This window comes from Heliconius melpomene, chromosome 12, assembly GCF_056956725.1.
Source record: "Heliconius melpomene rosina isolate 202511_hmr_F chromosome 12, ASM5695672v1, whole genome shotgun sequence".
NCBI lineage: Eukaryota > Metazoa > Arthropoda > Insecta > Lepidoptera > Nymphalidae > Heliconius > Heliconius melpomene.
The window spans coordinates 3,182,649-3,208,935 of NC_140400.1; the positions used below are offsets into that span (position 1 = coordinate 3,182,649).

General features: G+C 30.8%; 1 protein-coding gene across 4 annotated transcripts in view; it reads right to left on the reverse strand.

The window, feature by feature from the left end:
- Positions 1 to 26,287, reverse strand: part of sona (sol narae metalloprotease) — a 111,063-nt gene that overhangs the window by 33,335 nt on the left and 51,441 nt on the right. For all 4 annotated transcript variants that reach the window (XM_085194600.1, XM_085194599.1, XM_085194597.1 and 1 more), the window contains exon 3: positions 2,831 to 3,352. In XM_085194600.1, the coding sequence (XP_085050726.1) occupies positions 2,831 to 3,352 (522 nt within the window). The remainder of the gene's footprint in view (positions 1 to 2,830; positions 3,353 to 26,287) is intronic.

Here is a 26,287-nt window from a genome sequence, read left to right on the forward strand (position 1 = left end):
ACATTTATACATACATATCTACATATATACATACATATCTACACAAATGCCTACATACATACATATATACATACATACAACAATTAAAGATAAATACATATATAATTATAATATTGTCGTTATAATATTAATAAAGTCCTACCCGTTGAGACACTTTCGCGCATGCGCTGCTTTAATGGTAAGTACTACATGAAAAAAATGTACTGGAGTATTGTTCCTCTCAATAAGATCTACAAAAAAGTCCGCGACGGCATATTCATATCTTTTAAGAATAACGTGTAGTGATCATTTTTCTGTCTAAAAATAACAATTTCAATATATTTTTTATTGTGAGGAATATTTTTCCATAAAGGTCCTTCCTCCTCCTTATCCTTTAAAATACTTTATTAAATTTCTACGTTAAACGAAGATAAAATTTTCTTTTACACAATTTCGAAATTGCGAATAGTTTTAGAAAAAAAACGCATTTAATTGTTGACACATCCCGCCGTTGACACATCAGCTGTATGTTACTCAAGTTTCACTTATCCCTTACTCTCAGCATATAAATAAGTACATTAGTTACGTTGGCCATTTAATGTAGATCAAAACTGTCTTTTACTGTTTTTCATTTAAATAAATACTTTAGAAGTTGTTACAATATCAAAACTTGCTGCGAAACGGCTCGCCACTCGCCATGCGTCCGCCGCGCCCGCCTGTCTTACACGCATCGGTAGTTCAGTGGTAGAATGCTCGCCTGCCACGCGGGCGGCCCGGGTTCGATTCCCGGTCGATGCCTTCTATTTAATTTTCCTCACAGGTAGCCACGTAGTGCTTGCTTTTCATCAGGGACAGATTACCCTCTTCAGCATTAACCACAAGCAAAAAAAAAACCCGCCTGCCTCTATAGCAACGAAGACTTAGATGCGTTTGCACGTATTGGATAATTGGAGTTGAATGTATTATTTCAGCGCGATATATTTTTTGTAGTAGTTATTAGTAGGTAGGTTTTTGTTTATAATTTCTTCCTTTTAAAAATAGTCATTTAACTATCTAAAAATAGTCATTTAAATATATTTTAATAAGTACTTGAAAAGATTTAAAATTACGGTACCTACTAAAAAATCCTTGCTGTGTAAAACAATTGGAAAATCCTTATTGAAACTACGAGAATACGGATTGTATTAGGGTTTAATTAATTTTCACATTATAAGTGCTTTGCAAACATACATTATATGAATAATCCAGTAGTAAAAGCGGGCGAAGCCGCAATGGGGTCGCTAGTTTTCTTATAAATCCTTTTACATCCTTTATTTTCATGCTAGCCATGGACTCCCGCAGTTAAGAGTACGTATTCATAAAAACGCATTGTATTTGCTCCTGGAGGAATTTCAGGAAATACTCTCTTAGTGCTCCCCTACACTCTACAGGGGACCTATGGGCCCTAATGTCTAAGTAACCTAGGGGTTATGTGTTTTCTCTAAGTCTAAATGACTTAGAGAAAACACATAACAGAAAAGTTTAGTTTAAGAAAAGTTTAATATATTTACGTAGATAGAGAAAGGAATCTTTATCATTTTAAGCTATATTTTATAGATAAGTACGACAAATAGTTTTTTTTTATAATATATTCAAATTTTTATTTCAATTTACATATGTTTATCAAATTAAAATTCCTAATAAATTTACAATGTAAATCCGTTTAGGTTGGATTGTTAAAAATATATTGCGTTTTTTTCAAGAGCGACTTTGCGATTTTGGTCACGTTTGTTATTTAGGATTAAAAAAGTAAATCTATTTTTTGTGGTCTGTTTAAATAAACAATCAATCATTCAGCTTCATCCGCAGCTCAACTATATCACACCCACAGAGGGGTAGGCAGAGAGAACCTAGTGTTGAGACACTCCGCTCTCCACTTTTCGCCGAATTCTGGAGGCATTGCGTGTTGAGTGGCGGATTTAAATGCCACGCATTGCCTGGACACCAGAGTGAAGAAATAAAAATATTGAATATTTTATTTCCTCGAATGGGAATCGAACTCAACCTGCCGCTTTTAAAGTCGGACGCCCCTGAACCACGACTGGCCTCAGTTAGGTAAGTAGGTACTTAATAATAATAAACGTAACAATTACGCATTTTAGTCCTCTCTTCATCTCCACATTAGATAAGGCAACGTGGGAAGACCAAACGCTTTCACTTGACATACGAGTCATTTTTTGCATGCCTTCAGAACAATTGCATGTACAGCCCCTAACATAGATTATATAGTTGATACAAAATTCTCACTTACTCCTATGACAATTAAGTAGAAAATTGCATCTCATAATAAAGAAATAACAAGATCGATTGTAATATTGCTTCTTAGGTACAGTTTCGCTTTTCTCTATTGATGGAATATAGGTTACCAATATGGGAAAAGAGGTTTCCAATGTTATGAAAAGTGAAATTACTTTTTACAAGATATTGGTAAGATATTAGAAATGCATGTGAATATTTAATATAGAGATGCTTATAAAAATACCTGATGAGATTGACAGTACGATTCTTCTCGTGAGATAATATTCAGATTATAATCAGCAATGGCTCCAAGGCTTGGAGCAGCTGACATGTAAGTGATCGATGTGGGTTTGAGCCACATTCAAGTTTTTTTTTAATCTTCAAGCTATATCCTGCATATAGCAGTGTAGGTACAGGGGACCTAAAGACCTTAAAACTATTAGGCCTAGAGAAATAACATTTAGGACTATCTTTATTGCGTCAGTTTCATATGATACGTAACGAGATGGCAAAAAATTACATTTTGAATATCCTTAGACCCTATGTCCTATTATTATTATATTGAAACACTTACAGTTTGCATCTCCTCGTATTCAACACCATGAGGCTGTGACTCATTCGTCAATGCTCGCCAGATCTTCAGTCCATCTTTCTTCACCAATCCCTCTTGCTTCCTCAGTACCAACTTAAGCTGTTTCCCAAAAGCCTCCAATTCAATTCTATGCACATCATCTTCCTGATCTTCCACCGCGTGCTCCTTATCACCTTCACTTACACTATCACTAGAACTCGACACGTTAAATTGCAAATTCACTGTATTATTTAGATCACCTATTACATCAACATCCTTGATATGTTCCTTTGCTTTGATGTACATTTGGTCATTTAGAAGTGATGGTGCTGGTTTCGAGATCTTCTCGTGGGGTATTTTCCCACTACTGGTTGTATGGGAGTGGGAATTCGATGCGTGGGATGTTGCGATATTCCGCCTGGATAGATGGTGAGTGAGATGAACTAAGTGATATTTTGGTACGTTGCTGTGGTGCTCTACGTGGAAGACGCTCCGTAACTCATCTGGTGTCATGTGCTCGTGAATCTGTAACAAAACAAAAGTCATATTTTAGAAATATTAATTAAATATTAAATTGCTTTATCTTCTTCAATTTTATATTATTTAATGAGAAATATAAACGTTGGCTATATTTTACTCGATTCGATTCAACTTGATGTAATATTGTTTACAATATTTAATTATTTAAACAAGTTAAATATATTATTTCATTACATCCGCATCGGTGCGACTTGGTCGAAATGTCATCGATGGACTCGAAAGCCTTGGCTTCGGTCAACAGTACCCTTTAGATATGTTGTACGGTGATTAATTGAAAACATATAGATAGTAGTATTTCGTGCACATTTAAAACTACTTCATTATTATTATTTATTAATATTTTCTATTGTATAAATTACAACTGTTTACTATTTTAGCGTCCTTTAAGTTTTGACAGTTTATAACCATTTTCATGTAATTTTGTAATTCTTTATGTTCGTTTTATTATTAAAATGTCTATATATTTTATAATTGTATAAATATATACATAAATATTTTACTTATAAAATTGGTACACATAAGAAATATCAGTAACACATAAAATTTGAATAACCTTTAAGTAACCCTTTTTTAAGTGCAAAAAATAAAAATAAAGTTCATCATTGGCATTCCTAACGCCGGAAGTATGTAAGGATGACAAGTTGTGTATATCAATAATATCGACAACCTAACTACTATACTATAAGTGATTATTCTAATACAGTCTTAAATACTTTCAACATAAATTATATAATTGTTTGAAAATATTTAACACTATTGTACAATAAATCAAGACGTATGTACATCAATATTGTCATATTTATTTACAGGATTATAGTTCTTATGTCATTCGAATAATGGCTACAAATGAGTGTTACATTTTGTTATTAGTTGTATAGATATGGTATTAGTGGGTGGCCTCGATAACTGATCTAGTTATTATGTAACGTAACTAGTTCTAGTAGGCTTAAAGAAAGCTATTTCACCTTTGTGGGGCGTGTTGTAATTATCGCTTCTTGGTTAAACAGTCTTTTTTTTCTTCTTAAATTATTAAGGTAGAAGTAGGCAATGAAAATTTAGTAATAATTTAATTAATTATCTTTATCTGCTCATATTTATTGTATATTAAAACATAAACCTCGGTTCGATTCCCATTTGAGGAAATAAAATAATTTCTTTCTGTAGCAAGATAAAACGATAGATATTTTGGGCACAGACAACCCAGAAATAGGTATTTGAAAAGCAAAGCTTCTGTCAAAACTACAGATAGCTAAAATATCTATTTGACACTTTAAAGATTAATATTGCAAAAGATTTGTACAGTTGAGTTGAGTACAGTAACACGAGTACAAATGAGGATCACACCATAGAGGTTTGTTATGTAAAGTTCGAATATATTTTTTATATTATTTAAAAATAAATTATTTAAAATCAGTTAATTAACATACTTCTTACTTAATATTTTGCTATATTTTTTTAATAACTATCGCAATATAAACAAATAACGGAAGTAAATAACCTACAAATATCTGTTACAACATTTATGACAGGAAGTGGACTGGAATTCACCTATGCCCTTTCCAAATTGTATGCAGCACGATTTCAGTGCATGTTCTTAGCATTCACCTTAGGTCGTTTGGTCAAATCGTTTTAGGAAACATTAATCATTAGAACACGTAAATATCACTAAGAATATTTTTACTAATAATAACCACTTATTCAGCGGAAAGTGGGGAACGGAGTGTCTTAACAGTAGGTTCCCCACTTTCCGCCGAATTAGGTGGTTTTCTAGGTGGGCGAGTCCGACTAGCACTCGCTTGTTTAAATATTTTGTAATACATATTTAAAACATTTTTTTTATCACTTGTCAGCACGACAATCTTTGTTCAACTTCTTAATTCTAAAGCTTTCTATACACGACCTTCTGTTTCGTGACTCATTTGAAACAGCAGTAAGCCATGTCTACTTGTTCCGAGTCACGCAATATAATAAAATTCCACACTAATTCAACACGATTTATTTATCTATTATTTTATAATTTTACTTATAATTAAATATAATAACTTATAACAAATAAGTTAGTTATAATATAAGAGGCCGCCATGGCGCAACGGCAGAGCGTCCGAATATAAATGTGATACGGTTGTGGGTTCTATTATAAGGTAATTAATTAATCATTTATTCGCTCTTATAACAAGACAAAACGCGGCGTTGAGTTCCGTGACTCAACACGTAATGTATTGAAAAAGCCTAAAGCTAAAACATAAATGGATATGTGTTTTCAATAATATTACTGATAATGATACTACTTCTGTGTACTTAATGATAAAATACAAAAATACCATAAAATATTTTTTCGAAAGCCAGAAAAGTGCTAAACTTTTATTAAAATATGCACATTTATTTATTTACACTTTAGTAACGTTACTTATACAAAAATATTTCATCCACGCAAAAAAATACCTTTTCTGCCTAAAAATAAAGCTGAAAATTAAATAATTAAATGATTTAACGCGGCCTTTATAGGTCACAAGCTCCACATTCCCATAAGTGAATGGTGTATAATAGAATGCGCATATAGCTGTATTGTTTTAGATAACCGCTGTGGAAAAACAATGGGTTGTCAGTATAATAAGATGTAAGTTATTATCTAATAATAATATGTAATATGTAAAGTCCATTAATTAAAAAACTTTAATGGGTCTCATGGGGCAGTGAGATACACTATAAGAGTTTCATATTTTTTTTATTCTTTGAATATTATTTGTATTTTTTTTTATATGGAATAGGCTTGCGTTTGACCGCATCAAGTCTGGTAAGCGTTGATGCGATCTACGGTGGTGCACGCTTGCCTAGAAGATACCTATTCACCCTATCTTTTAAGACCCCCACATTGTATGTCACAGGAAATACAGATGTAGATATCTATTACTCTAGCTACCATGTTAAAAATACAATTAGTTTAAGAAACATTTCAGTAAATTAGTAGCTAAATATTACCTTGTATTCAATTGGATACAGCTAAATTAAAATTATTATTTCTTGCAATGTTGCCGTGTTATTGTACATTTTATAATTATATAATATTCTAAATATAGATATAGGGGTCAAAAATAATGGCAAACAATGCCTAGTGAGTCAGGAAATTGAAATGACCTTAATTTTGCGACAAATCGGAAGTACCTAAGTTTAGATTTGCAAAGTGATATCATAAGGCCAGTCGTCGACGATTCCGATACAGGGAAATTATTTTAATTTCTTCGCTTTAATAAGAAGTGGCGTTAATGTCTGCCACGGAGTGTCTTAACACTAGGTTCCCTCTCTCTCTCCTGTTATACTCGTATGTGAGATAGAGCATAAAGCAAAAATTAATGTGTATTAATAAATAAAAAGATTAAAAATATTAGCAAAAATCACACGCGTAACTAAACGTAAATTATTCGTTTTTGTCGATAAAATAAAGGAAATAAATAATTAAATTCCGACACATGTGTAATAGACTACTGTAATAATCGATATAATATCGAAATATCGAAGGCGTTAGTTTCATTATACCCGGCCTTGGGTTTACAAATCCGTTGTTCGACGAAAGTGTAAGTATAATGTGGTTACATTGTAACGAGGTGGTGGAAAAAGGTTATTTTCTGATGATCATTTTTTGAATCATCATGATCATTCTGATGATCATGATGATTCAAAAAATTTTAAGATATTTTGAAATGCATAAACACATTTCAGGTTAAAAATACACTGTACGTTAAACACACAAAAACTGTAACTGTAAAACTGTAGTTAAAAATCTACAAAAAAAATCTTTATAAATCAAGATAAATTAAACATTTAAGTCTTAATTATAAACTAATAAATTTAAGACTAATTTATCTGCAATAATTCACATACATAATAAGTAATAACAATTATTAATTACCGGATTCGTGTAATTAGAAAAATATATATGTTATAAAAGCTTAGTGGTACAAGTTCAAAACAAAGTCGTTTTTTTGCTAAAAGAAAGATAGGTGTCAGGGCCGTAAAAATTAAATGAAGTAGCAATTTCACGCTTTTTTCCGTACCTTTAGGAGGGTAGACCGAAGGAACCTAGTATTAGGCCCTTTTCCGCTAAAATTTAACTAACTGTAACTCAACACCGCACTTTATTTAGCAAGAAAATGAAAATTTACTTTTCCGAATATGGTTCGAATCGACAACCATCGTATTGACAATAAGATATTTCACTGCGCTACAATGGCCTCATCAAGTGAAATTAATGCTTGAAATAATCATAATTTTCAAGAAATTAAATATAGCATTTCGTAACCGATTCATACATATAATTTCCGACGTCTTTGTATTACTAATACTACGAGTTTTTTCACACAAACCCTGTAATTTGAACGTCCGCCATTCCGACAGCCTTGCGAGTTACAAAACTTTTACATCACAAATTTGGTTGTCTCTCGGTTTCATTTTTATTTTTAACTGTATTCTAACATGTGTGGGTACATTAGGTGACTCATGAGAAGTTACGATAGTTGCGATATACTTAGCAAGCAATTGATAATTTTATTCTCTAAAAATAAAAATTATACACAACATATTTTGAATATTTTTTATGTTTTTATATTTATGTACGATATTATTATATCTACTAACGATATTAGAATGTATCTAAAATATACTATTATAATAAACTAGCGGCCCGCCCGCGGCTTCGCCGGCGTGAACTACATTATTATTAATTTCTGTCTCCATGACTACGTCCTAGTGACATCTATGCACAATTTGAGACTCCTAGCATTTGTAGTAACGAAGTTTCATACAAACTTTCAACCCCAAAAACAACCCCTTAGAAATCGAATATAGCAAATTCCCGTCTTAGCGAGCACTTACGTCCTATAAGTAACTCCTATGCAATATTTGAGATTCCTAGCACATGTAGTTTCTGAGATTTCGTGATGAGTGAGTAACCTTTCGATTTTATATATATAGATAATTACTTATTATATTATTAGGCTGTTAAGCATTTCAACTTTGCTCGGATGACAGCAAAACTGGCACGATAGCTGACATTCGATGTGCCTCCATCTTAAGTTGGCCGCCATCTTGTGACCTTGCTCCAGAAACGCACCGGTTTTGAAATGCGTTGGTGGGAAAATTCGTTCATCTATCGATTATTACGATATCAATAATATTTATATATAGTATTTTTGGACTAATTATTAGCCTATAATTTTACATACTCTTTTATAATATTTTCACGTAATTTGGATGGTTAATTAGAAGGTATGCATTTAAGATTGTAGATTAAGTAATAAGCAAAAATAAACGAAATTGTGAATTAAAATTGATTAAAATGGAAAAGTTAAGCCACGCTACTAGAGAATTTAACTTTTAGAGTTAAAATATATTATACCTTTACTGTCTCTATCTAGTTATATAATTTTCATGATAAGAACAGAAGTACTACTTGTAGACTGATTGCTCAACTACAACCATATTAGAATCCCAATAGACCACAAAAAAGTTACGCACGCCGGATATTCTAGGCTTAGTAGTAAAAAGAAGTTATTAAATATATCCTTATGTAGAACTAGAGCTACATACAGCTTAAATCTATTTGTGTTAATATCCGTTAATTACATTTTTGTTGTGTATCTAAAATTTTCTCGTATATGGGAACAAATTATTAGGCTTGGTTTATTTTTTTTTGTGCTTAGTTAATTTGTCAATTAAATATTACTAGAAAGGAGTAATACTTAGGTTTTTCTGGTGCCAGTTCTTTCTTAAATAAAAACCTTCAATTCTCAGGTTTTTAGTCTTATCCATTCTATTCATCTCACGTCAAATTTTTTCATCGCTTAGCTTTTTTTAGTAATAAAATTATTTTAAAGTCAATATTTAATTCATTTATGTTTATTGTTAAAAGTATCATGTTAATTATTATAAAATTGATTGAAAATAAAATAAAATTATATTACATAAAAATATTACAAATAGAAATATTATTAATATATTGCAAGCGAGGATGGGTGATGGGACCAAGACACTAAATTTGGCGTTATGTTTCGCAATCAAAACAACAAAGCTACTCTCTGAGTATAAAGTAAAGAAGTAATATGATCCGAAAGCTTTATGTAAATTTCAATAAAATATCGTTTGAACTTCAGTTAAGTGCGTCGACACATAATCTTCCATTAGAGGAAGAATGTTAAACAAAAGTGCAATATGTGCGTACCAGTAACGGTTCACGTGTTTACAAGTACTTGCTTTTCATATTCCAGATAATAAAATAACTGTTAAAATTTAGTTTATTTACTGAAGGTTTTTTCGATAAATTACATATATTATATACTATTACTTCGTCATAACATATATTGTTCATTAATTTTTCATGCATTTGGCATATACTTTCTATGGAATAAGCGTAAAAAATAAATTAAAAAAAAAATTATCACCATTTCTAAAACCAGATTAGAATATACATACGAGTATATTTCTATTACATAAAACAGTGTTGTCATTTGAAGAATTTTTCTCCATCATTGTAGTGAACGAATCAAGCAAAAGTGGGCGGACGCAGTGAGCAGGAATTGAACCTCCCTTACTAGGGTACTACACAAAAAATCTCTTAGTGCGATAATTTTAATATTACGATTTTTTGCGTTTCAATGCATTTAACCAAATTTGTTGTCGTAAAATTATATAAATATATTTATTTTTATATAAAACTGTTCTAAAATTCAAATCATCTGTTAAAGTGTAAACATTGATGCTTCTACATAACAAAAACATAGATAATTAATACTTTACAAAGACAAATTCACGAAAAATCAAATGCAGTGACGTTTCTCGTAATCATTCGTAATAAATATCTTTACATAAAACATGAGGTTTTTATATATAACATTTAATTATGTGTATTTGTATAAAATTAATTTTGAACATAAAATTATTGATTAACATTTATTTAAAGCTATGAAACAAGTGTTTTGTGTGCCTTTGACATTTACCCGGTGGAAGAAATATTGCTATGCAATAATAAAATTGTATAATTCTTTAATATTGTATATATTTGTTTTTCCCACTTTTTATTTCGATGTTATATGATACTTAATTAATTTACCCATAATAATTAATGCTTATTCTTGGGGTTCCAACCATTCTAGGATCACATTGTTATCCGTTTAGACGTCTGTCAGGATCTATAGATCAATTGTTATCTAATATTCAGGTCAATGGTCCCGCAAAAAAATACAATCGATTTTGATTCATTTTGTATGAAATTCGCCCAACTATGACCGTTTCACTCGGTGAAATTAAATTATAGAAAATAAATAAATAAATACTTGTTACATTCGTAGATTGGTATTTTCATTTTATTTAAAGTTTCAACCTTTACAAGTTATTATTTTAAAGAAATCACAATTATTCCCACTTCCCAATAATTATAGAAACAAAGCAAAACGTGTTAACGTTCATATTTTTTATTGTTTTAGAACGTTAATGTGTAACTGTTGATAATTACATTTCATTACCGTCACTTTGAAGCAAAAACTGAAAGTAACTAAAATCGGCCTTCGTCGATACAGTTCTATAATTTTAATACGAATATTTACTTCATATTTTTATTATAAAAATTGTAATGCACAGTACTTGAATTACATTATATTTTTTTCTTCACGCATTTCCTGTTTATTTGAGACAGGGACCGAGAACCTACCTAGAACCAAGAACACTACCTAGAACCTACCTCGTAATATCAGAGAACTAAAGAGTCCATTTATTGAGGAAGACTATAAGGCTATATTATATCACGTCAACCGACTCTACCTGCGGCTTTTCATGCAAAATTCTTAATTATTTCCATTTTCGCGCAGGTGAAGCATGGTAAAACCCAGTCTAGTAATAAATAATAAAGATTTCGTGTGTTTGTTATTGGAACTCAGTGATATATCTCATAATAGATTTGAACCCACAGTCACCACTTAGAGGCAACCGCGTCGTCTTTAATACAATAATAATCAATAACAATTATTAAATAATTACTAAAAACAATTAAAGTATTATTATAATTGTATATAATTAGTAAGTTATTATAGTTAAGTGATCGCGTTGATAGATTATTACTAGATATGTCAGATGAAATAACTTCAAAATTGAGATATTATTATTTGAAATATATAGGTATAAAATTAGTTTATTATTGACGCTGATATAAAGCCTTTGTTTCTGAATTCTTATCGAGTTTTAGTTTGGAGAAGCTGACATTTACAAACATTTTATTTTCCAAGTCTAATATAACTAACTACACTGTGACGTTTTATAATTTTAAGACGTGGTAAGGCATCATGGGTTCGTAAACGAACCCTTGGGATCTTAGGGAAGTAATTACATTAAAATTATTTTTAAAACACCTCTCTGGTGGGCAAAACGCGGCGTTATGCTCCATCACTCAAAACACTATGTATGGGGAACGGAATGTCTTAAAACTAAACGTTCTCTGGTTTTTGCCCTATTATATCTTTTACACCTGATGACAACGTGCTTTAAGACAAAGAACAAATAGAAAAATGGAGAAATAATTCACTATAATTCTCTGTCTTCATCACCTTATTACATGCCACATGCTTAACAATAAGAATATGTTTAAAAATTATTAAGACGTTTCTCAATACACAATACAATAACGCCATAGAAAGTGGTTATGTAAACCGACAGATGGTCTTCCGGTTCAAATGTCAAAAATAATGTGAGATACAATCGAAAATGTAATGATTAAGCGTTATTTAATATAATAATATATATATATACAGGGTGTCCCAGGAGTCAACGATAAAACGAAACCAGGTGATAGACCAAGTCATGACAGTTATGAGAAAAATATAAAAAAAAATCTTTGTCATGTATTTTTCATATTATATTGATTTTAAAAAATATCGGAAAAACCACATCTAATCACCCTAAGTCGGATAAGCGTTACCTGAGCTAAGTGGCGGGAGGTCACTGGTGTGGTCTGTGATCGCAGGATACCGTCCTAACTCTTATCTGGCCAAGGAGATCGTGATCAATGCCTCCAGACTCGTGCATGACGAATCCAAGGTACCTGAACTTTTCCAACTTAGGGGATGGCCCAGGACTTATAAGAATAGTGTTCGAGTCCGGGCTCTCGCAGGCCATATACTCGGTCTTTGATAAATTGCCAATATGCTTTTCATTTATGGAGAATGGTTATGTAATACAAATGTTGCAGCTAGAATGTATCGAAAAAGATACCAAAAAGCTGAACGTCACCCCGATTATCGTGTATTTCGATTTTTCTCTCTTCAACAAAGAAGTAATCCAGCAAGTGTCGTACCATTTCGGAATCCAGATTAATTGCGCCAACTTTTAAAGTTACTTGCAAAAACAGTGTAGTACATTTTTTTTATAGTACAGTCGTTTAAAGTTGGGTGTAGTAAATATTTTGAATTTAATGTTTGGCAAAAACACCACATTTTATTGAAAACTGATGCAGGTATGTTTCAATCTTAAACTGTAATTCACAGAAGGGTTACTCATGATTACATTACAGGAAAAAAAAAGAAGAAAGAGTAATATTTGTAGTCTTAGGGCTTGAAAAATCATCACAGGGTTTTTCCGATATTTTTTAAAATCAATATAATATGAAAAATACTGTATATACTGTATATACTGTATATACTATATATAATGACTTGGTCTATCACCTGGTTTCGTTTTATCGTTAACTCCTGGGACACCCTGTATATATAATAATATAATAATATAATAAATACTTTATTAAGCAAATTTCTTACAAAATCACTAGTGATTGGAGCCTCCTTTTAAGCATCTTATTGCCTGTACCAGGAGACTCCGCTCTTCAATTAACATTTAAAAAACCATAACAATGATAGATACCTTAAGTTAAAGTATATTATTTTACAATATATATTTACTTATTATAACATTTCCTATTTGTTTATATTTTTTCCTATTTCTTTTTATTTTGTTTATCTATTCCAAATTATGTTGTGTATTTGTAGCTGTTGATTATTATATAATTATAGGTGTATGTATGTATGTATATAAATATATTTAGTGTAATGCTACCTGGCATGCTCAATAAGTGCTTCAGTTTACACCTGATATTTTACTTTTAGCAAGAATTTTGGTTTATTGAAACTTGCAAATTCAAGGCAAGTTGCGGAAATCAACCCCGCACTTGGTCTTCACCAGAGCGAGGAAATGATAATAATTTACTACTTCGTGTGGAATGCACAACCGTCAAGTTTACAGTCGGATGCTGTCCCATTGCCCTACGATGGGCTCTATTACAGTTTGCAATTTTATACTAAATTACTTAGTTATATTATTACATTTCCTTTTAAATGCTCTGAAGGTTTTTAATGCTAATTAAGACGAAGAAGATTTCGAAACATTGCGTGTTAAGCTTCTGCTGGCGTTGAAAAGAGAAAAAAATCTGTTTCCAGAGCGAGAAAATGAAAAAAATAAATCTATAAGAATTGAACCCACAGTCACCTACATACACACGCTGTGCCCCAAAGCCACGGCGGTGTCAAAAATTATATAAAGAAGTGGAAAAAAATATAATAAAGTACGTATTTTACATATACCTACAATAATTATTATGAATGATGGTTGCAATACCGCTATGTGCCGATTTAACACAGAAATTGTATTAATAACTCTTCAAAATCTTTTAGAATCGTAAACGCCAAGTTATTGTGGAGCAGTGCCTTAATATTTTGAATAGGTAGTTTTATGGAACTCGAGGAAATGAAATATACATTAAAAATTTAACTTAACTTAACTTAAATTACATTTTCATTTTTTCGTTCTGGTGTCGAAGCATAGAGCGGAATTGAGTTCCGCTAATCAACACGCAATGCCTCCAAAATTCAGTGGAAAGTGGGAAACGGAGTGTCTTAACACTAAGTTCTGTGTGCGGGTTCTGTGTGTTCTCTTATTTTATATACTTATTAAAATTTCCCACAACCAGTATAATTGCACAACCATTAAGGCGTATAACATGACATCACGAATGCAGTGAAAAGGAAAGTATAAAGTTAGTATTAAATGTATAGAGATCGAAAGTATTGTAGAACCAGCGCGGCGCCGGTCTTAGACCACTGACCCACATTTAGTGATATAACACTAATATAATACGTTATATTTTACGATACGCTCTCGTAATAGCTTTTATTGGGTGCTTATTATAGTAGCTAATGTAAGCGTCTTTGAGTTGATGCTTAGCTTAACTATTATTTTATGTTAGAACTTAGAAATATTCATTATAACGTTGGTACAGGTTCGATTTTAACTTGAAAGGCTTATTCATATGTTAATTATCGGTCAAGTGCGAGTCGGACTCGCTCACCAATAGTTCCATACCAATTTCAGGATTGTATGTATATAAAATGTAACGTCAGTTCACCAAGCTTTTTCCAAATAAAAAAAAGGCAAAAGCAGAGGGTTCCTTCTACCTACTTAATTGAAAGGGACATAAAAAACACTATTCTCTATATATCTATTTCGTCATACAGTCGGTATAGAACCGATAAAATAAATTTAATTCACATTTATATAGCAGATGTGCATATGTCGCCTACACGAGCAGGAAGTTGGCGCAATATTTATAATATGCTGCATTATTTACAAGTTAATACCGAGATATTAATAAATCTATAATGAAGTAGGAAGTGCTTAAACACAACTTGCGTTTTAACACTACAATAAAAATATTTGTCATATTTTTATTATTTGCTGTGATCGTTTTTCGCATTTATCTAAAGTAATAATAATGGAAATATCCATTTACTTGTAAAATATTTTTAAGTTTATATAAACATATTTTTGCGGGGTTTTTGAACAATTTTGCATTGTTAGTTGATACATACATATGTTACCATCCACTAATGATAAATGTGGGTTTACCTAATAAAATTAAAATATAGAGGCTTTTATTTTTATTTTTCGTAATACGAATATAAAATATCATATATTAATTATATCGTCTATACCAAAAATGTGGATAAGAAAAAACATTTTCTTATTTACTACATAAATTTATAAAATTTTTAAGGAAAAATATATCTTGTGCTTATATTAGATTTTTTCTCTAATATCTAAATAATTTGGAATAATAATAAATAAATAATCTGGATAACCTACGTAGGCAATGATTTAATTTTCTTAAATAAAATTTGTAATAATATTATGTCTTAACCTACATTAAACAAAGTAGATTTGAATCAACACACGCTACATGCCATAGAACTAACTACACAAAAAACAATTTTAAATCATTAATCATGTATACACCAATAAATAATAAAATATTTAAGTTTTGACAACTGTTACAAAAGCCTAACAACCAAAGGTCACGGCTCCGATCGTGACGAAACGGACAGACGGACTGTGCTATATGAATAGTACAATATACTTATGTTTTAAAACCGGACTTCCGAATACTAAATAAGGGACGATGTTTATTCTTGGTTAACTCGTTTTGTTGTTCATATAAAGATTCAATTTTTTTACTTGACAGACGTGCGAGAGTGATGGATATTTAAATAAAATATAAATCGTATTCAATTATATGCAATAAGTATGAGTTCAATCTTAATATCATACATGTCCGTTTTGATTAGCGAAAGCGCGGCGGCGTTTGGTTACGCAGCTAGCAGATAAATCTCTTAAAAAATACATAGTGAAACTAAGTATAGTATTTACATATGCCACTAGATCTTGCCTACCCGCCGAGAAGTGCGGAAGATGTACAAAATTAAAAAAATCAACAGATCTTATCAAATCAAATCATTTATTCCTATTCATTATCATGTTAATTTTCTGAATACAAAACAAATAATTTATAAATTGATAACCAATTAAAATGAAACATTATTTATCTGTATTTCGTAAATGGTTAAATTAATTGGCAATCTGTGCAAATACATAATTTGTGCGAGTCGTGACGCAATCCAACATGGCGGTCTCGGAAGCGGGAAGGAACGTTATGTCACTGTTGTTGCGTGACTGCTGTAAGGGAGAACGCCTATTCAAGATAATTTCTAGACCATGAGAACCTGATATTAGTGCTCGTGATGGATTCCAGTCGTGGTTAAAAAGTTGCATAAATCAATTTAATATGAAGCGCACTGCATACATAAGAAGAGCACACACAGCACACAGCGGTAGAGCAAATAGCGGCAAATACGACTGTCGTAGGTTGTCGACTGGACTAGGGAAATTAAATTATTTTTATTTCTGCGTTCCGGAACGAGACAAGGCACGGCGTTGAGTTCTACCAATCAACACGCAATGCTTTCATATTTAGGAAAAGAAGGAGAACAAAGTGAAGTGAAAGAAAGTAGGAGACAAAGTGTCTTAATATGAACGGAGTATCTTTAAAAAAGATTCCCAGGTTCCCTCTAGCTACTCTCGCTATGTAAAACATTAAGTTAAGTCGTTGAGTTAAAAAAAAGTTAGAAAACGGAATAAGTAAACGCTAGGATCTCTTTTTAATAAGTAATCTTAATAAATTAAATTAAATCTGCTATTGACCTGACAATAAGCTTCGACGACTTTTTATTTTTATAATCAAAACGTAAAACATACAAACAATAATGCTTTCTGTTTTATTACATATAAAATGTTCGGTATTTTTTCTTATCTCGCATCTTCAATCGACATTTTACAGACCCGGATGGGATATGACAATATTTTACACAATGAACTGCTATTCGCTTAAGAGATGAAACGCAATTAATGTCTTACATAGCAGAGTAGGCAGAGGGAACCTGGGAATCTACTTAAGGAAGGGAAGATACTCCGCTCCTATTAAGACACTTCGTCCCCTACTTTCTGCAAAATTCTGGAGGCATTGCGTGTTGATTGGAAGAAATAAATACTGCAGTAAGCAATACTGCGCTTTATGTCGTTACCGGAGCGAAGAAATTAAAATATTAAATATTTCATTTCCTCGAATGGGAATCGACCCTACAACCTGTTACGATTAGAGTCGCACACTTATGCCCTTCAATTATTTTAAAGATGTGTAAAATAGAGTGGTAGCTTATATGTAAATGTCTGTTCAATAACAAATAAGAAACGTTAAAAACCACAGTCTTTAACTAGTATAATTTTATGTAACACTTTTACAGTATAATTTACAAATCTTATTTCGCATAAAATGTTCTGTTAACTTACTTTGATGTCATGTGGATTGTCGTTCAGATGATTCTGCCTTAAATTATTACTTTCGACCGAATTTCGTAATAGGATCTTAAAGAAATTTAAGTAACGGCACGAAATTGAGATTGCCTTTACAATGTACGAGGTAAAATTGAGGAAGTTAACTATATTTTCGGTATATAAGTATAAATAATTGAATTACTGCGTATTTTATTATAGCCTGCAATTTTTTTATGTCAACTATAAAACATAAAACCTTATGTTTTCCTGTTTCTGTGAGAATTATAAAAATCCTCCCTAAGTACATTTACCAAGGAACTCATATCATGTACTTAAAATTGAGTTATTTTTGGCTGAATAATTTCATAAACTGCAATATTTTTTTTTTATTAAATGAAAAAAGATTTCTATGAGATTTTATTCGAATAGAATAAAATAAGCAAATTAAAAAAAACTATTTACGATTATAAATAATAAAATGTGAAAAAAAATACTAATCTTAATGAAAAACATTATTGATCTGTTGTCTTCTCCATCCACACGCTTGCCCTTTACCTAGTAACACAGATAAAGGCGTAAACATACATGCCTTATACAATAACTCCTGTTAGTCACACTGACTAAATACTATTTTGAATGCGCAATTATCTGTAGTTTAACTGTCATAACTAGTTGTCTGTATTAAAGGTTACTTATGTTACTACTGTAAATTGGTTAATTACGTTACTACTGTAGTAGCTTGTACGTCAATAAAAAAATCTATTTTAATGGCTCTGATAGCTTTTCTTGTAGGTAGCTAATAGTGAAAATATTTCCACCAGTTGAGAAAGAGTGCAGTCTTTTTTTAAGAGCGCATTAATCTATCTATTTGTTAATTTAAATTTTATGTTTTTCAATGAAGTTGAGTAATTCTGTCACTGATAAATAGTAAAATATTTATAAATAATTCTATTAAATTCAAAAACAACAAATAACTACACAAAATTTTAATGCATTGCGTAGTTTTAAAACAAATCACGAATTAATTTACTATAGTATCTATGCAAGTTTCGCTTATGGTAAATATAGCGTCGTTATAAGAGTACATTAGTAGCGACAGACACTGACATTGGGTGTGAACAACTTGTGCGTGAAACGAATTTTAATTTTCACTAACCGTTTTATAAATCGTTGATTTCTTTTAAATTGATTTAGTATATCACATTTATATATTTATTTACTGTATTTTCTGAATAAAGATATGAATTGTATATATTACTGCGTTTACAGTTGAAAATCATAGGTAACTTTTTTTGAATACCTGAACGGATTATCAATATTTAATAAAATCTTAAAGCTTCACATTATATCCTAAATATAGCAGGATAGGCAGAGGGAACCTATGGAAATGTTAAGACACTCCGTTCCAATTAAGACACATCCATTTTCCATTTTCTGAAATATTCCATGCCTCCAGCATTGCATATTGAATGGCGGAACTTAACGACGCGCTTTGCCTCGTTCCCAAAAAGAGGAAATGGAATTATTAACTGTATTAATTACATACACACAGATAATATCCCAATGTTGAATAGGCTGTAAACTGTTAACTCATGGCCATACATAGCATATAAAAGAAAGTTATTGACAGTTCTGACAAGTTCACGACATACGGAAACGGGAAGTCTATTGTTCGATTTCGTTCCCGTTATACGTGTCAGGGTTGAGTTTTATCAGTTTCTGCTCAGGCGAGTCCAAGAACCAAGGTGAGACAAAGATCTGTTATACACACGTCAGTTGAAACAATACATTTATGTATCTAAAGGACATATTGTGCTTGAGATTTATTCAAATTTATGTTATGTAAGATTGTATGCACATTACATACTTATGTGAGCTATTGCTACTTAGCTATTACATCTTATTTCTATCTAAAGAAATATAGAATATCTAAAGAAATATATAAGATCTTTCTTTCTTTTACCTTTACGCTGTATATTGAGTATTATAGAGTAGGCAAAGGAAACCTGGGGACCTACTGTTAACAACGTCCGTTTTCATTAAGACATTTCGTCACAATCCGCCGAGTGTCTTGAGTGGCAGAACTCAACGCCGCAATCTCACATCTCTTATATAGTTGGTTGTAATATAAAGTTAATATCAATTAAAAACATTTAAATGACATTTTAAGAAATAAAAATCTTGTATATAAAAATCGTGTATATAATATATATACAGGTTACATACAATATTCAAAATAAACATACAAAATACAAAATACAGTAAAACATATTAAATTCCATCGGATGTATTTGTATTTTTATTTCTCCCGTCACGATTTTGCACCTTATTGTGAAAAAAAGTATGTATAGTCAAATAAAAGAACAGGCGGGTCTTTGCCCTTTCGTTATTTTCCATGGACATTCGAAAGGATCCGTCATTGTAGCGAACGACCAGCCTAAAAAGAACTCTGTAAATATTTGCCATTTTCTGAAACATATTGCTATCTTATCTTAAATATACATATAAGAACATCGATTATGAGTTCGAATTCCACTCGCTTCGGTTTAATTTCACTATAGAAATATTTGCAAATTTCTCTTCGCAGTCTATCCAGAAGATATAGGAGAAAATTTTTTTGTATCCATTTAACGATGTAAAAGAACGTAAAATAATGATTTTTAAAACTTTTACCTATCAGTCAGTGGGTTGGTGCACACTAATCTCAGAAACGACTTAATCGATTGAAATATAGATTTTTTTAAAGAATTTTAGTAAACTCCCCGTAATATTTAATTATTGCTTTTTCATAAGTTCATAATTTTTAAGTAGCTGCACCTAGTTTATACTATACACACTATACACCTAGCACTTTATTTCGCAATGCAGAGTTCAAATTACAATGGCAACTCAGTGGCTGGGTTTGTGTTTATTTTTTGGTTTCTACAATATGAAATATAAATATATACATGTGTCACTCATTTAACATTTACTTACGTGTAAACCAGTCTTTTGATTAAATATCACAATTTACTATCGGCTTAAATTTTTAAATATATACAAACGTATAGAAACTTATTTTAAATATTTTAGGATGTGGTTCAATACAATACGACCACATAGTTAATTTTAAATGAATTATCCTTGTACAAAATTATGAAGGTATTGCTTGTGGCAGTAGCAGAACTAAACGTCGCGCTTTGCTTTGTTACTAGAGCGAGGAAATGAAAATATTTCATTTTCTTGAGTGGGTATCGAACCCATAACCTGTCGCGTTTACGATTGGCCTCTAGATTCCAATATTTTTATATTATTAAGTCTTAAATAAATATTGTTATTATTGAATGATATTATAAAATATCAATTGTGTTTTTTCCCTACCTAAAGTATAGTATGCTGTGTTGAATATATATAAGATATTTTAACATTTTTCAAGCGTTATCCAAAAACAAGGAAATGGAAATTCGGACTAGAACCCGTGCCCTAGAGGTATCAGTTCAATTCCTGCTACGATAAAATTTTTGTTACATTCTTAATATTTATTTAATTACTATAACTACATCCCGCAAGATGACATAGTCACTCGTAGATTAAAAACATGTCTATATATTTTAATAATGTCCCTCAATTCAGTACATTAATAAATATTTCTCTATAGGTAAATAATTTCTTCTAAAGAAAACGTATCCTGTTGAAGTTAGCCGACAACTTTCTTATGCACGGGATATCGCTTGACATAAAACTTTGCCCATAGCTTTTATAAAGACAATCATATTCAATGCATGAGATGACTATTTTTTTAGTAATATTGCTACAAGTTACATACACATTAAGTAAGTTGACAGTGGTTCTTGTGCTCCAGAGAAAATGAGATCAAATTTAAACCGTGGTATATAAATAAATATATAAGGTATCTGTATGACGACATTGTCGTGATGAAGTTGATATCAGCTGACTATCTTACATGTCATAATTATGATTCAAATTGTGATCACAAGATATCTTTACTAATATTATAAAGCTGAAGAATTTATTTGGTTGAACGCGTTTTTCTTAGGAACCAATGGTTCAAATTCTCCTTAATGGAAAAAATCTTTTTGGCCTACTATTACCCACCACGTCAATTACATTTGACCACAAAACCACAAAATCTGGTTTTAAAACAAAAGCGTTTTTAATTATTTATTATAATGATGAGATTGTTAAAGTATGAAAAAAAGTATAAAAAGTAAATCAAATTAAATGTCAACCTTATAGAACACGGAAGGAAGATAAAAGTCTATCGCTAGGTTCCCTCTCCCTACCTTGCTACATTACTACTAGGAATACAAGGTGTAGCTTCAGCTTTATACCAAAACCACCATAAAATTCAAACAAAAATTAAACAATTAATCATTAACGTGATTGCTATGCAGCCAACGTGACAATTTAAAATACCGAATCGATGGTGAATGATAAACGTCTAATCCAGTCCAAGAGCAAATCTGAAGGTTTCCAATGAAATGAAATAGGTTTGCGTAATTACTGTGCCGTAGCTGCGCTTTGTCATAATGGGTGTAGTGCATTGTGTTAGACTGGAACATTATTTATTTTTAATTATTAAGATATTATTGAAATATATTTCATATAAGTTTGTTGTTTGTAGATGAAAATATTAAAATAATTTGTCTTATCTAATCTGGTTGAAATATAACCGGGTAGGCCGCGACTACGTCAGATATATCTGGTACCCTTCCTGGTCTGTCTCCCCCATTCCTACGCCCAGAAAGTACTTAAAAATTAAGCTAATCCAAACTTGACTGTAAATATACATACATACATATATATTGTTTTAACAATGTAAAGTTATCTCTGATGTCCACAGTCCACACTTCATCCCACTAGAACGAGGTAATAATATCGAACCCACAACCATCACGCTTATAGTCAGACGCTGTCCCTCTCTGCCATAACGACCTTATTGAAAAAGAAATCTCGATAAAATTTTACCTAAGATCATAAACACTGATTTTATGCTGTACAGTTTTAACAGAAAATTGAGGAAATCACGACATGGCAATATTTTATTTTTCCATTATTCCATTAATCTATAGTATTTCATGGCTTCTATGCACGCTTGACACGAATCTGAGGAAACACCTAAGTAACACGGTTTCGCTCCAGTTCATATTTTATAAATACGCAACACCGAGTTTCTAACTCGCATTTGTTGATATACATCTAATACTAGAATGAAATTAAATTTTAAATAGATATACACATATTTATACTAATATAGATTTTTTTTATATATGAACATTAATTTTATTTAAAACATATTAAAAAACACAAGCAAAATTATTTTACCAATTACAATTTTATTTAACCTTTGAACATTCGATTCAGTAATGTAATCGATTATGTATCTCGATGTTATGTAGATCGATATCAGTCTGTTAATCGACTCGCCTATCATAAATTACTTTAATTATTGCTAATATTACATAAGTTTTAGCTTTTTAATCTATGTTATTTTACGATAAAATAGATTGGCATATATTTTCACATCCCTAGCTAGCGTAGCGTGGTAGAGATAGAATAAAAAATAAATAAATATTTTTTTTATATTATGCAATTTTTTCTTGTCAAATCTATGGAACATATATTTTTCGTTTTTTATGGAGAAAGATACGATAAAAATACGATACGATAAGAAAAAGATAAAAGATATGAATTATTATAAGTTGTGTGACAGTGAAAACGAGCTTACTGGATTTGCTAATTATAATTGCTAATTCCTCATTTTCAAACTTATTTTTTTTTTAAATAATATAACTATCAACATACACAAAAAATAATTAATAATAATTAGAATTAACAAATACTAATATCTAGTAATATTGAGTATATAACAATTTAAGTAAAAGTTAAATGTCACGGATATGTACCATTTAGGTCAAATTAGACACAGAGCAGTGTGTAACAGTGACTGGTGCTACTTATAATAACTCAAGGATTTGTTAAATTGTAAAAAATACTGTAATAAATATTTAAATAATTAGTTTTTTGCTTAAAATAAAAAACAGGACAAAATTTAAGTGTAATATTTCAAATTAAAGTTAAATTGTTTTTTAATGATAGACACTAAAAACTAAATTAAAACAAACGTAAACGTCTTATAGTTGACTTTAATTTTAACGAAAAGTGATTTTGTGATTATTGACAAGTTTTCTAAAATCACTTGAAGGCAAATTTGAAAATCTCTACGTTTTATTTTCATTTCTATTGTTTCCAATCTATTCGGATTAGACAAAGAAAGGCGTTGAGCATTTCTACCTAGTACGGAATATCAATGAGAGAAGAAGATAAGAGGAGATACAACAAGGGCGTTGAATTCCACCACTCAATAGGCAATCACTCAACAATTCGGTGGAAAGTGGAGAACGGAGTGTCTTAACACTAGGTTTCCCTCTGTTTATTCCTACCTGCGGGATACAACGTGAACGCTAAAATACAGAAAATGAATATAATATTTATTCTAATATGCTTTACATTTATACAGATATAGCCACAACGAAATACAATTGGAGTTTAAAAATAAAACAACTGTTAAGTTATGTACGGGGTCAACTATATTCAAAGCTAATAGCTTCCCGTTAGACTGACTGCACTGACATGTTCTGAATATTAATTTTAAATATTTTTAAAGCATAATAAAAAATATATAAGTAACGAATTCAAATCCAGAATTAAATATCAAAATATTTTAGTATTTATTATATTAGGACAAACGCTGAGTTGAGTTACGCCAGTCAACACAGCAATGTCTTGAAAATTCGGCGAGCAAAAGAAAACGAAATAGAACCAGAGTGTCTTAACACTAGGTCTAGGGACCTTATATATTATCGATTTAGTTAAACTTTCCTAGGCTAGTGATTATATGAATATAATTAATATTTTTTCAATTTAAAGTGTTAATAAAGTTACCTTGCCACTGACTCAGTGAGCTATCACTGACTAATTTAAAATAAATGAAATAAATTGGTTGTGACCGCAAATCTGTCATAATCTTCGCTCGACCTTTTCGCAAGGGCAAGTGAAGCGAAGCGAAAATTTAAGTGGAGTTAGGTCAGGGTTCAATTTCGCTTTAAAGGTAAAAAAATAATGCATTTATAAAAATTATAGTAGAGTTATACACAACGACGAGAGTGTAGAGAGAAATTAAAATAATCCTTTCCCCCGATAGTGAGTCGAATTCACAACCACCGCCCTTACTGACGCTGCCTCACAGTGCCACATACTCGTAGGTTCCATTAATTGAATTAGTGCGCATAATGAGAAATGGACGCTACGTTATTGATATTACTGAATATTATATTTCGAAATAAGTAGGTCTCGACCTATGAAATGTAGTATAGTATTAATTTGAGATAACTATTGGCTTGTAACACAATAGCCTATATATTATGTTTACTATAAATAAGTATATTAAATTTTTAAATTGATATAAGGCTACTGTGTTTTCAAATCAGTTATTCAATGACCTTGATCAAAATCAAATAGATATATGTGCACCTAATTTAGTCTTTCGAAACAATCCTTTCCGTTTCATATCCTGCAATTAGCAGGGCAGGTAGAGGGAACCTGGGAACCTATTGTTAACACCCATTTCCATTAAGACATTTCTGTTCCCCACTTCCCGTCGAATTCTGGAGGCATTGCATGTTGAGTGAACGACGCAGAACTCAACGCACCTTCCATTCCCCCGATTTCCTCGAGTGGAAATCTTTTCATTTTATGTGGAATTTCCAAATAGATATTGAGTCCTAATCTTGATGTTGTTGTTAATTATTATTGATTAGACAAAAATATCCTTCTTTTCTTTTTACCAATTAAGAGATTTATACTTTGTCTCAGCTCTAACTACACCAGGTTCATATAATAAATTATTTAAAATAATCAATCCTTAAACGCCACAACGGTATTGTCTCTAAAAAAAGCTCTTAAATTTCCAGAAAGTTTTGAAGTTTTGGTAGTTCTTGTTTACGAAATATCTATAATAAAAAGAAGAGGTGTTATGATTCACTATTTCGTTGTCATATTTTACTTAATAAATTTTAGTCAAGGAAAGTTCCACAAAATTATTAATGTTTCAAAACTATTTTTAAATGAACTTCTCACATGTTTCTTATAAAAATATATTAATTTTATTATCCTAGGCTATTAAAATGTTGTTAATATTATATCATATTTTATCTTTCCTTATATTTAACAAAAACAAATGATATCATGTCAAAGGGAAACACGTCAGCTTCTCAGAACAACCAGGATGTGAAATTGCCCAATTATTTTTCTGCATAAAATTTGCGGTCTTGTTTCTGAAATATGTGATAATTAAAATTATTGATGATATGACTGTAATAGTCAAAATGTATAATATTGTTTTGAAAATAAAAAGTAAATATTTTGGTGTATATGTACGTGTGTAGGTATATAATTTCTCTGTTATTTTTGCATGCTACAATGTTACAGTACAATGAAATAAATATATTTTTATAGCTTACATTGTCCATTTATCGTTTATAGGGAGTTGTAATGTAAAACTTATTTTGCCTAATTGCGGAAAGAAAAATCACCACTAAAATTGCTTGTCTACGGTGTCATTAGTAAAAAAAGGTTAAAAAAAAAGGTTTAAAAAGTAAAAACATAACGTTCAATTTCTAAAATATAGAAATATCAAGACAAAATTAATATTTAATTTATTGTACA